The sequence below is a fragment of the Notolabrus celidotus genome, chromosome 8 (genome assembly GCF_009762535.1).
Source record: "Notolabrus celidotus isolate fNotCel1 chromosome 8, fNotCel1.pri, whole genome shotgun sequence".
Classification (NCBI taxonomy): Eukaryota; Metazoa; Chordata; class Actinopteri; order Labriformes; family Labridae; genus Notolabrus; species Notolabrus celidotus.
This window is the reverse complement of record NC_048279.1, coordinates 3,791,292-3,805,924: the sequence shown is the minus strand read 5'-3', so window position 1 is coordinate 3,805,924 and position 14,633 is coordinate 3,791,292. Positions and strand designations below refer to the sequence as shown.

The 14,633-nt window shown below is 44.7% G+C and overlaps 1 protein-coding gene across 3 annotated transcripts in view; it reads left to right on the top strand.

Annotated features, from left to right (window-relative positions):
- The window catches only part of LOC117817493 (storkhead-box protein 2-like), a 71,322-nt gene that overhangs the window by 36,570 nt on the left and 20,119 nt on the right, over nt 1–14,633 (top strand). For all 3 annotated transcript variants that reach the window (XM_034690225.1, XM_034690224.1, XM_034690226.1), the window contains one exon: nt 9,225–9,377. In XM_034690225.1, the coding sequence (XP_034546116.1) occupies nt 9,225–9,377 (153 nt within the window). The remainder of the gene's footprint in view (nt 1–9,224; nt 9,378–14,633) is intronic.

Genomic DNA, 14,633 nt, shown 5'->3' with positions numbered 1-14,633 from the left:
GCATTACTACTACTACTGCTGCTATCAGTGAAGCCTATTTGTAGTGCTGCTTTATTTTACCACCAGCAGCAGCAGGAGTTGTAGCTTCAGCCTTAGTAGTAGTGTTTGTTGTTACACTGTAGTAATGGGAGAAGCTGAGGTAGTAGTAGTAGAAGTAGTAGTAGTAGTATTAGTAGTAGCAGTACAGGAAAAAGCAGCCAAAAGGTGCATTTCCACCAAGAGTTCCGGGATCTTTTAGCCCCCAGAACTACTAAGGTTCGTGTGCCCCCATTGTTGTCTGTGTTTCGACCGCGGGCAAATCAGGCCAGTTACGTATGGAGAAAAAAAAGTAAATGCACTACACCACCAGACCAGTAGAGGGCGGTAAAACAAAGAGGAATGCCATTCATCACAGATGACACCATAGAAGCAGACGGACAGGCAGGTATCATTATGAGCAACACAACAGTTAGCCTGTTAGCATGAAGAGACTCAGCTGGTCTGTTTTAGATGGTGCTATATTTCATCACAGATGGATTCACTGAATCAACACGTGAGAGGAGATAAGCGCGAGTAGCAAAGACGTTTCAACACGGCTTTAAAATCCTTTTGAACTCAAAAAGCCGTGGCAGAGATCGGACGGTGTTTTGGTTTAAACAGCGACCCTGTCAACTGGAGTCTTTCAGCCGGATGCATCCCTCATAAACGTCTTTAGACCATCATTAAATATCTGATGAGGATATTTTGAAATCTTAATAAAAACTAAACTAGTTTGCATTCCCAGGAACTCCCTCTGTTTCAACAGCTGTGTAAACTCCACAAACACTGACACGTTCAGCTGAAGGTCTCCAGTTTACAGGGTCACTTTTAAAACCGGAACACCGGGAGAGATGCATTCATGGTGGTCTGAGAGAAGACTACTGTTACAAGCTGCTAAATCAAGAGAATCACAGCTTCTTCTTTTGAAAAGTACACACACATACAAAAAAGATAGAACAAATAAAAACTAATGAAAGAAAGAGAAATCAAGTGAATCACAGATGTGTGTGATGTTATTGTGGACGGAGGGCGGAATAAAAACACTGCGGTTAATCTACCAATCAGACACGTTCAGCATGCAGGCCCTGCCCCCCGAAAGTCCCGGGACCTTTTGAAAGTGCTACCCCCAAAGCAGGGGCTTTTTAGGGGGGTGATTATGTATCCCTGAACTAAATTTAGACCCTGGGTCCACCGGTTGAAATGCACGTAGTTCAGGGGAAAAGTTCCTGCTATCGAAAAATGCCTTAGAGTGCATCTGCAGATGGGGTCATAGTAGTCCATGCAAGCACTTCTAGAGGACGTGGATAGTGACTAGTGAGGTTCTGTTTATCCAAATTAGAGTCGTGATGTGGTGAGAGGATGTCAGGGTCCAGCTCACCCATTCACTATACATTATCCTGCTTTTCCCCGGCTACCAGCCCAAAACTAGTCCCTCTGATTCCTCTGTTGTTAATGCTTACTTGATAACAGACTGAAGGTAACGTCAGACGAGGAGAACGGGAATATTGGTGTTGACATTTCTGTCCTCATTTGATGACGGAGGTGGAATTGGGAGAAGATGGTGGTGATGTGTGTTTACAAGCCATGCCTCTTCTGCAACAACATAATGCGATGTGAACTAACACTAACACTGCCGCTGTTGTTCAGTGTGTATGTACAGAGGCGTAGTGATGTCAGAACTTTATCACAGCGCTGTTGCAGAATTACAAAGTGTGAGAGGCTGTAGGGATCCTCTCTCCAGCATTGGATCACAGGACAGGATGTTGCTCCACTTTTCCCTCTCAGAGATGGTTGGGGTCCAGTAGTTCCTCACGTTGCCCTCACATCTGTGCCCACTAACAGTCATTATTTCCCCACTCTCAAGACCAGCCTGAGACCACACTGACGTTTTCACCACAGTGTCAACAGGCAGAGGGGGAATGAGACTGATGAGGATCAGGTTGTTCCTGAGTATCGATAATAACTGTTGTTAAGCTGTTTGGACCAAGCGGCAATCTCCGGTCTCAAAATATGAAGCCCATGCAAAAGTGTTAAACGCTGCAGTTCCTTGAGTGTCCACAAGAGGCTGGCTGCAGAAACACAAGAAAGCACATACACACCCATTCAAAGAAGGCGATCTTTACAGCAGAAATAAACATGTTTACAGCCTGGTTACAAAACTAGTGTAGTCTGGATCGGTCATTTCTCTATCAGCACACTGTACGGGAGGTGGATTTTTTTCTAACACAACAGTTCAGAAGATATTAAGATTACGAGTTTTGCCCAAATAAGGACATGACTGACAGGCAGGAACACATAGCTGTTGGCTCGGAGGATCAAACTCCGCCTCTTTTCCTCACACTATGGTTTGGACCAATCAGGATCAAGTATGTAACGGGGTGATAAGTAAGAGAGTCGGGTTATGAAAAGGGGTAGACAGAGAGAAATAGCTGTGACAGTATTAGTGGTGGCTCACCTCAATTAGAACAGCTTAATGGGGCGCTCACACCAAATGTGAATAAAATCATCTGTGAATGATTTACATGTAAAGTCAATATAGAGACGCGGATAGATACGAGTTGAGGTCTGGCGGCACGAATGGCGCGAATTGGGCAACGCAAATTCATTCCCGTGAATGAAGTGCAAGAATTGAACTATCAGTGAGTCTATAGCGCCGCGATAGCCAATCAGCGTACAGATCACCCGAGGACATGAGGTGTGACGTATGGACCAGCGGAGATTCCCTCATCTGGAATATATGGGACACTTTGATTGGATACTTTGATACCTGTTTTTATGGGATGAGGAATAAACAGGAGCTCACTGTGAGGACAGAGAGGGAGGAGGATTATCTGCTGAGTTGGGAAAAACTTGAATCCAGTTATGGGTTTTAATAGGAAGTTAGCTCTGCCCCCTTTTAGCATAACCGGCTTCCCATTCAATGTCTGCGAGCTCAACCCGGTTTGATAACAACAGACTAGTGTCGTATAAGAACCCCCCCCCCCAGGTCTCTCTCACAGAAATTTGCGTCTCGGGAATTCGTGTACATGTTGACGTGCAAATTGAGGAGCCATTTGTCGAATAGAGTACACACAAAAATCACGAGTCTGTATTCGTACAAATAGCGTGACCTTTCCCGTCTGGTGGGAACCAAGCGGCAACCTCCGGTCTCAAACGATGAAGCCCATGCGGAAGTGTTATAAACTGCAATACATGGAGAATCCGCTTGAGGCTGGCTGCAGAAATACCTGAAACCACATAGACATGAATGGGAAAAAAGACGATCTTTGCAGCATTAATAAACATGTTTACAGCCTGGTTCAATAAACAGCTCGGCTCTACGAAGCTAATCTCTCTATCGGCACACACTGTACGGGGGGTGAGTTCTTTTCTAACATGACGGTTCAGAAGATATTAAGATTACCAGTTTTGCCCAAATAAGGACATGACTGACGTGACTCCCGGTCGGGAACACATAGCTGTTGGCTAAGAGGCTCACACTACGTCACACTCTGCCTGGTTGAGTTCCGCATTTCCAATATGGCTGCCGCCGTCGATTTGCTTCCAAACAGCTCTCAGGAACAGATGGGTGACGTCACGGATACTACGTCCATATTTTATACAGTCTATGGTGTGAACGCAACATCAGAGGTAGACTTGTAGCTGCAGCAGTGCTGTTGGGATCAGGAGGAGTCATGAAGAAGTGAAGTCTTCAAGTAGTAGCATGATCTGTGGCCACACTTTTAGTTCTTCAGGGGGACGAGAACAGCTGGGGCAGAGTCATAACTAGGGATGCACTGATCCTACTTTTTAGGTCCTGATACCGATATCGATACCTGGGCTTTGGTATCTGCTGATACCAATACTAGCTGATCCGATCCTGCTATTGATTTAACAATCTCTATTCCTTAATGTGAGGATAGAATCATGTTTTGGCAACTTCAGGCTTTTCTGACTTGATGGTGAACTGTACCCGGGTTCCAAGTGCTAAACCAGAGGCTGGAATCCCTTCATTTCAAGGATCTGGAACAATTAAATCCAATAACCTGTCTGTTTTTTCGAACTTTGAATCCATTAATAGAAGGTTTCCTCCTTCTTTGCAGTCGGCTACAGATGACGTAAACCTCTTCCTTTGGGCTCCCATTATATTTTTCAGTGGACTGCCATCCGTCGAAACATGACCGCTGCACATGTTGCAGGTTTCCGACGGAGTTGTTAGCAAAAGAAGAAATGCAGCTAATATGCAGAGCCTCTGTAGTTATCCTCCATCATGCTCCACCGGGCAAAAATGCACAGACCGGCCGGCGCTGATGATGTAGACTGTTGTAAACACAGAAAAGCATAGAACTGAGATGAATAGATCTGCCATATGGATCAGCACTACATATCGGCCCATTGTCACCAATATCCAATCTAGCTTTTTGAGTCTGATCGGTGCATCCCTAGTCATAACACTGCTATTGTTCATCAGTGTGATAGTAGCTGTGGTTATATAAGGAGCTGGTTCTGCATCTATAAGAACATGATGATCAATACTGTTTAAGTCTCAGGGTCCTGTCACATAACGTCACACCTCCAGTCCAGTCATGCTGTTTAAATGTCATCACTGGAGCAGACATGGTTTTGAAATAATGCTTCTGAATGAAATGAAGTCACCAGCCAACAGGTGTTAGACTACACGCAGAGGAAGTGCGTGAAGAGGTACAAAGTGTGGCTCCATTTTATGTTTCTGTTCTAGAATATATCCAAGGAGGAAGAGGAGGACACAGGAGACGTGCTCGGACACATATCCATGTCTGAGCACACCAAGCAGCCGTGCCTACCACACCCAAACTTTGAAACCATGGTGTTAGCTGAACATAGTGATCTGTGTTGGGTGTGTGTGGAAATCAGCAGGATGAGGGCGAGTTAGCCGGTTAATGAGGGTGACATCAAGGTTTTTTTGATGGGGGGGCTGGCTGGTCCAGTGGTTTAAGCCTGTACCCCATGTACCGAGGCTTGTCGCTGTAGTCGTAGGTTTGATACCTGGCCATGACCATTTGCTGCGTGTCTTCCCCAACTCTCTACTCCCCACATTTCTCTCCTCTCTTCAGTCTTCCTAGCAATAGATAAATGAGCAATTGTGATTTGACTGTGTAGTTAGTGCACACCTGAGGAGAGAGCGATTTTGATTTACTGTTCTAATGTGCTGACATGACTTCTTACCAGTCATGACCACACAGAAACAAAGACCAGCTCTGACTCTTCATGTATTCAGTCCCTGTGACCCGGAGCTCTCCTGACCTGCAGTACGTCTTCTTCACGTTAAAGTCTTCATCACTGGGCCGTCACACTCAGCATCCTCTCAGGACTGACGTCAGAAGTCCGTCTGTCCGTGGTCAGACTTGTGTCCCTGACGTTGTTGTGGATCAGACTGTGAGTGTGTGTAGAGATCACATCATACAGGGCAGGTAGAGTCTGCAGAGGAGACTCAGGATACTGGTCCAGATATGAGCTGCTGAAGTCCTGCCTGAAGGTCTCTACCTGGAGGATGGGGATCATCAGGTGCTTTTTTATTGGGCTGATAGTTGATGCATCCCTCTCTCTCACAGCTCTGATGTAGTTCTGTTCAGTTAAAGGGATACTCCACAACATTCAGACTGAGTGAAGGTAACCCTCTGTTGACCTACAGAGATTAGACTCAGGTTTACTTCTCTTACTGTGACTCAGCTGCTGAGGACAGGTTTACTATAAGGACCTAACGGCCAAATTCCACCAGATCCGTCTCTGATCCGTCACAGCACCAGATCTGATAGGTTTCTATTCTAGTCAATGTGTTAACTTCCACTGGATCCGGTCTGTTGTGTTACGGCTGCGTCTCTGATCCGGCAGGTCGGAGCCCTCCGGACTTCTATTGTTGCCGGATGCCGGAGCACGACGCATCAATCTCAACAGAGCAGATGGAGCGGGACAGGAAGTCAGGTTTCACCAAAACAAAATGAAAACATCCGGTTAATTTTCAGAATAAAACACTCTGTGTTATCACCAGATCGTATTTCATTTAACTACAACAACAAACCGTCATGATGAGCGGAGCCAGGCCTGGAGTCAACAGGTCAGAGGTTTTCAGAGGACCATGAAGACAACATGGATGAGGAGAGGAGGAGGAGAATCCTTGATTCAGTGATTACAGCGGGAAAACCTCGGTCACGACTCCAGCTGTCCGGCGGTCCTGCTCCGTGCTGCGTTCTGAAAACACAACCGGTGGGTGTTGATGGACTAGAGATCACAGAGCCGGACCGCAGCGGATTGGAGACTGACACGACATGGATCTGGTGGAAGTCCGATATGATTCCCCCACAGAAAGAGACCTGTCCACTACAGGTGTGATATCAGGTTCTCTTTCACCTAAAGAGTAGAGACAGAAGTGAACGGATCAGTTTGATTTCTTCAGGACTCATTCAGATTTGAAGAAGAAGCTTTGTGTGTACACAGCAGCATCTGTCACCTTTTATCCTGGAACTGGTCCCGATACTCGGTTTCAGGGTCGGTCGTCTCCTCCTGAGTCCAGACCCTGATGGGTTTGTGATACCAGAGGTGACGTACCTCTGAATCAGCAGCTTTACCTGAAGGTAGCTTCATTTAACAAAGATCACTGAGACACAGTCCACTGTTAGGATCCACAGTCTCACCCAAACTCTGAGCTGTCTCCCTCCATTTCAGAGATCATCACACAGACTGAAGGGGCTGAAGACTCAGGACTACTAGCAGAGGTCATGCAGGTCCAGGGTTACTGATAACTGAATCGATCTGGGTCAGATTATTCTCCTCTAGGGTTGACAGAGAAACATTCCTGCTGTGAGGCTACAGCAGAGCTTTAGCTAAATGCTAAGATCAGCATGCTCACATAGTTTTAATGCTAGCATGTGCTAATCAACACCACCAAAGACTGAACACGGCTGAGTCTGGTCATAAATGGGGTCCAGTCAAGAGAATCAGTGTTCACATTAATCAGAAAGAGACCAGGTAATGAGTTGTTGTACTGTCTCACCTCTGCACAGGTGAGTGTGAGTGACACATCATGTAGTTTAGCTGAACTTTTTCAGAGAGTGTCTGAGAGGAGCAAACAGACTGTTCTGGTGGAGCACGCCGGCCCTGAACGCACCATGACGAGCATCAGCTGTTCTTTGGAACAGGTGTGTGTGTGCATACGTGCAGCTGTGAGTGGGTGTCAGAGGATGGAGGTCAGCAGCTGTTCTACTTCTCTGGTTGGATTGTGGTCATGTCTGTGTGTCCATTGATTCATATGAGCGTTGTGTGTCATGGTCATGGAGCACTGAGCGCTGATTCACACGCTCACAGCCTGAAATACTGCCTAATAGTCACTGGGGTCTGTTCTATGATTATGTTTCTGTTTAATCTGGTTTCATTCTTCTTCTTTTGTTACGTGACACAAACAGCTTTCAGATGCACTACAGGCCCCATCTGGTGGGACTACACACTGCACCTTTCAACACTACACACTGTACCTTTAAACACTACACTCTGTACCTTTAAACACTACACACTGTACCTTTAAACACTACACTCTGTACCTTTAAACACTACACTCTGTACCTTTAAATACTACACACTGTGCCTTTAAATACAACACACTGTACCTTTAAACAATACGCACTGTACCCTTAAATGCTACAAACTGTACCTCTAAATACTCCACTCTGTACCTTTATATACAACACACTAGGCCTTTAAACAATACGCACTGTGCCTTTAAATACTACACTGTACATTTAAATACTACACACTGTATCTTTAAATAAACACATTGTACATTTAAATACTACACACTGTGCCTTTAAACACTACACACTGTACCTTAAAATACTACACACTGCACCTTTAACACTACACACTGTGCCTTCAAACACTACACACTGTAGCTTTAAATACTGAACACTGTACCTTTAAACACTACACACTAACTTTAAATACTACACACTGTACCTTTAAATACTACACACTGCACCTTTAACACTACACACTGCACCTTTAACACTACACACTGTGCCTTCAAACACTACACACTGTAGCTTTAAATACTGAACACTGTACCTTTAAACACTACACACTGTACCTTTATATACTACACACTAGGCCTTTAAACACTACACACTGTGCCTTTAAACACTACACACTGTACCTTTAAATACTACACTGTACATTTAAATACTACACACTGTACCTTTATATATTACACACTAGTCCTTTAAACACTACGCACTTTGCCTTTAAATACTTCACACTACCTTTAAATACTACACACTGTACCTTTAATCACTACCCACTGTACCTTTAATCAATACCCACTGTACCTTTAATAAGCACTCTGTACCTTTAAATAAACACACTGTACCTTTAATAAGCACTCTGTACCTTTAAATAAACACACTGTACCTTTAATAAGCACTCTGTACCTTTAAATAAACACACTGTACCTTTAATCAATACCCACTGTACCTTTAATAAGCACTCTGTACCTTTAAATAAACACACTGTACCTTTAAGTACTACACACTGCCATCAGTGATTCACACTGTGGCTCATTTCCTACCATAAAAAAACACACACTCAAGTTTGACTCAGTCACACACACACACACACACACACACACACACCTGTCCTGCTGCTGGAAATACTCACTACACCACTGAAGAGGATTCATACGCTGCTGAAAATAGTCCCTAACAATGCATTGCTTCATCCTGTTTGAGTGACAGTGGATACAAACACAACACAGTACTGCTGTTTCTGTTAAACAGTCTCTTAAATGTATGGATAAATACACTGTATATGCAAACAGTGAATACACTGGTGGCGTGTTTGAGGCTGAGAAGGAACGCTTGAAGTCAGGAGGTATTCAGACACATGTTTTAGTGTGTCTTAGTCTTTATTTTGTCCTTCATGATGGTGTGTGGTTTATTTTCTCTGCTTCTTGTTTTATTAATTCAATGATGTTAAATGCGATAAGACTGTCATGAACAGCATCTGTGTGTTTGGAGCTGTGCTGGTCTCTGTCAGCTTGGTCTGCGCTCAGTCTGCCCTGCAGAGTGAGCTAGTCTTTTCTTCATGTCTCAGCATCCTGACAGAAAAAAAGACGCCTCAGCAGATCAGAGACGTGGAGCTGCACCTGTTTGTGGTCTCATTCTAACACAGTGTGGTTTAAACCTGTCTCTGTCTCTCCACAGGTGATGTGTCACCCATCAGTATGTCCCCCATCAGCCAGTCACAGTTCATCCCTCTGGGAGAAGTACTGCTATTGGCTATCTCTGCTATGAACTCCGCCCACAAACCTGTGACTCAGGAGGCTCTGACCGAACATCTGCAGACATGTTTCCCAGGTAATCATGTTTACATTTAGAACAATGTACCTGTGTGTGTCTGCCGTCACTCTGCAGATGACTGTTTGTTAGTTAAAGTGTGCATCAAACACAAGGAGGTGAAGCATGCTTGATAGGTTTCGGTGGTGAAGCCAGTCTGACTGAGGCAGCGCTGAAGAAACTCACATCATACATCAAATCTCTGATAACACCTGATATATGCCACATTCACCTGACGAGTCCAAACACAGTGCTGAAAATCAGGACTGGAGTGACCTGGACCTGAGCACTGAGTACTGGACTCAGACTCGAGCGTTGACTGCATTAGGACTTAGATAAAGGAGAGGTGGACTCAGACTTTTTTATGGATAAAGACTGATGTAATTAGGGGTGTAACGATTCTTTTTAACAACGATTTGATTCGTATCATGATTCGTGGTTGCCGATACGATTAAAGGACGATATTGGTTCATTTAGAATAATACGATCCGAAATGATTCAGTAACTTGAAATCGATGATGTTACTTTTCAGCCAAAAATTCAACCAGTGTGACTGTGAAATAAATACCTTGATACTGGACAGTCCTAGATTCCTGTTGTCTCTAGTAAGGGAATCAGGTATAAATTAATTATGGATATTAACAAACAAGTAAAGAACAATTAATGGAAAATGAACTCACATTTTATTTGAATGAAGTGCAACAAACACTTCAGGTTGAATTAATAGGTTAACCTTTTCTGCTCTCATTTTCAATATTCAATACATTTTCAATGATAGTGGTGGTTGGGTAGATCTGTGTTGTTGCCGTGGTTCTATACTTGACCTTTACATATCCTACAAACAGCGAGCGACTTATTTAGAACATCTCCGTCTTTGCAAAAGAAAGTGTTTCCACACGCTGGACCGCAATGTTGGCTTGATCATTTCTCGCTCGCCGGCTTCTCCTCTGCCATCCGCCATACTATGTTTTGTTGTCTGCTGGCGCGTGTGATGACATCACAGACAGGCAGCCTGAATTAAAGCTGGGGTTGGTAGTCTCGGAAAACTAGCATGAATTTGAATGTAGCATGTCTTCAGGACTCCGTCTAACCCCTCCCCTCCTCCCTCGGAGCTCCTCCAAAACGACGCCCCCCCCCGCTCACATGCACGAGCGCCGCTGACTTGCGACCATATGATGGTGACTGATTCAAAACCGGTCCTCACCAAAACATTCTCATAGTGAAAGTTAAAAACACAAACAAACATGGCTGCTGTTAGTACTCACAACTGTCATTCTAGCATTATCCAGTTGTACTGGTGACACGATATCAGGAGAAAAGTTATAACACATATATAATACTGTAACAGCTCTACTGTTTGTTAAACGTGTTCAGTGTAGATGCTCTTAATTCCTACAGTGTTGACAGTCAGTGAAGGCATCAGGAGAGGTGTAGAGTGTGTGAGCGTGAGAGAGGAGAGACAAGAGGAGAAGTTCTTCATTCATTCAAACATTGATTGTTGTTTTGTTGGTTGGCGTGATCACCGCCGACAGTGACCGGTTATTAAAGATCAACGTGTTCATGAATCGGCTCGTCATCCCTACAGAGTCCGGACAGACGCTACAGTACATCTACATTTCTGTAGGACTTAGTAAATGTCATTAATTCTTCTGCTTGTCAGAGCCCCGTGGTGAGAGCTTTTTAGACTCTGATCCGGACTACAGTCCTGAGCAAAGCACCTCATCAGGTCAGAGGGGACAGGCCCAAGGTTGAGCGAGAGGGGCAGTCAGTAGAGTCAGGGGAAGCAGAGGCAAGAGACGAGGATGAGGAGTACACGGCGGGGAAATGTACGTGCAGGAGAAGGGCAGAACGGCTGGACGAGATTTGAATGGTTTAAAATTTTGGCACCCAAAAACCGGTGATTGGTTGGTGTTTTCCCAGGTTTACTCCGGCTGTAGATAGCAGCTTTTTTTCACTCTTTTTTAAGAACACATTATGTAATGATTACCATCAGGACATAAAGATCATTTTAACCAGTATAACAAAAAGTGGATCTAAATCTGATTACCAACCCCAACTGTAAGTAACGTTTAACGTCTTTATCATTAAAAGTGTAAAATAAACACATCCATATAAAGTCTGCTTAAATCCAATGTGTTATTTCCTAGTATGGATACAATCGATTTATTACCTTTTAAAATGATGTTAGATCCATATATGTCTTCTTGAAGGCCAACTTGCCGAGCACAGATCGATGTAGTCAGATCATAGGAATATATATCGACACATCGATGTAGTAGATGAATCGTAACACCCCTAGTTGTAATGTTTATGTTAGATTTTTGTTAAAGGCCCCTATCATTTATCCATATAAAAACGCTGCGGTTAATCTACCAATCAGACACTCCAGCATAGAGGAGCGTCCAACCCCTCTCGAGAAGGTTGGTTCCAGAACCCGAGCTGTGCGTAGAGGGAAGCCCGACTATATCTAGCTGGTATCTCTCGACCTCCTGCACCAACTCCAGTTCCTTCCCCACCAGAGAGGTGACGTTCTATGTCCCTAAAGCCAGTTTCCGTAACCGAGGATCGGACCGCCAAGGCCCCCGCCTTTGGCTGCAGCCCAATCCCCACTGCACCGGACTCCCCCTGCAGGTGGTGAGCCCACAGGAGGATGAACCCATGTTACCCATTCAGACTGGGCCCCATGGGTGAAAGCCTGGCCACTAGGTGCTCGCCTGTGGGCTCCAGGGTGGGGCTCTGGTGGCCCTGCAGACAGGGTACACTTGTTCTTGTTGTTGCTCATCATCAGGTGTCTGGGGGCTGCACTTTGTCTGACCCCTTACCTAGGACCTGTTTGCCTTGGGAGACAACATAGCTCCTAGGATCATTAGGGCACTCAAACCCCTCCACCACGTTAAGGTGACCCATGGAGGGGAGTCCAAACACCGTTCATCTTTAACACGCCACACTGTGTTCGCTTACAACACAAACACCTACAGGTATTTATTGTTCAGAAGGACTCCAAACACACACACACACACACACACACACACACACACACACACACACACACACACACACACACACATACATACATACATGTTTGTGTGGCAGTTTTGGGTTTCCCCCTCTAGAGAACTTGCGTCATGTCACCAAAGCAACCGCACAAACATGATGTAATGACAGGCAACACACTCACACACTCACACACACACACACACACACACACACACACACACACACACACACACACACACACACACACACACACACACACTCTCACACAGATCTCTTTCTTCAGATACATAAACAGATAAATGAAGTGGTCCCCTCTCCTCAGGTGATCTGTTTACCTGCAGTCACACCTGAGAAGCACACACTGAGTGCTTCAGTCTTCTCTTCAGGTCTTTGTCCCAGCATGTTAAAGTCACACAGAGTGTCAGTGGTAGAGTCAGATACATGTGAGGTAGTTTGATGGTTTAGAGCTTTTATAGAAAAAATGATTTTAGGGGGAGATTTCTTTAGCTTCTTCATTCCTTGATGCAGACTCATTATCACAGGACTATATTTACAACAGATCCTGTCCACTAGGGGGCAGAATAAAAAAAATATGTTTCAACCTGTAGATAAGTTTGCACACTGATCAGGGCCCCAAATCAGATCATGTTAAAACAGTGCTCAGTGCTCATGGATTAAAGTTCTCCGTCGCCACGATTGATTTCTATCATTTGGAAAATGAGAGGGGGAAAAAACTCCATGTGCGCTTTGTTGTGGTCCCATTAAGGATATCCTAATAACTGACACTGCTTTCAACAAAACAGCTAGCCAGAGCCATTGTTTCAACCAATCAGACACAGAGACATGAAGTTTTGTGGGTTTAGTCTAAGATCAAGCACACTGAGGTTACAGAGTGCAGGTGAGGTTGTCTTCATGGGGCTTGAGACCAAGGGAGACACACACACATTGTCACACTCTGCACTCTGCAGACACAAACACTATCACACTGTGCAGACGCACACACTATCACACTCTGCAGACAAACACACTGTCTGAGTCTGTAGACACACACACTGTCACTCTGCACTCTGCAGACACACACACTGTCTGACTCTGCAGACACATACAATACACTCTGCAGACACACACACTATCACACTCTGCACTCTGCAGACACAAACACTATCACACTGTGCAGACGCACACAATATCACACTCTGCAGACACACACACTATCACACTCTGCACTCTGCAGACACAAACACTATCACACTGTGCAGACGCACACACTATCACACTCTGAAGACACACACACTGTCTGACTCTGCAGACACATACACTGTCACTCTGCACTCTGCAGACACACAAACTATCACACTCTGCACTCTGTAGACACACACACTGTCTGACTCTGCAGACATACACTGTCACTCTGCACTCTGCAGACACACAAACTATCACTATTTGCACTCTGCAGACACACACTGTCACTCTGCACTCTGCAGACACACAAACTATCACACTTTGCACTCTACACACAAACTATCACACTCTGCACTCTGCAGACACACAAACTATCACACTCTGCACTCTGCAGACACACAAACTATCACACTCTGCACTCTGCAGACACACAAACTATCACACTTTGCACTCTGCAGACACACACACTGTCTGACTCTGCAGACACATACACTCTCATTTTGCACTCTGCAGACACACACACTATCACACTCTGCACTCTGCAGACACACACACTGTCTTACTCTGCAGACCAAAACACTATCACACTCTGCACTCTGCAGACACACAATATCACACTCTATCACACATTATCGACTGATATGACATTATTTCGAGTGATAACATAATTTTCAATATTGCCCAGCCCTACTTCTGACCCAGTGATCATCTTAAAGTCCTGTTACCTTCTGACCCAGTGATCATCTTAAAGTCCTGTTACCTTCTGACCCAGTGATCATCTTAAAGTCCTGTTACCTTCTGACCCAGTGATCATCTTAAAGTCCTGTTACCTTCTGACACAGTGATCATCTTAAAGTCCTGTTACCTTCTGACACAGTGATCATCTTAAAGTCCTGTTACCTTCTGACCCAGTGATCATCTTAAAGTCCTGTTACCTTCTGACACAGTGATCATCTTAAAGTCCTGTTACCTTCTGACCCAGTGATCATCTTAAAGTCCTGTTACCTTCTGACACAGTGATCATCTTAAAGTCCTGTTACCTTCTGACCCAGTGATCATCTTAAAGTGCTGTTACCTTCTGACCCAGTGATCATCTTA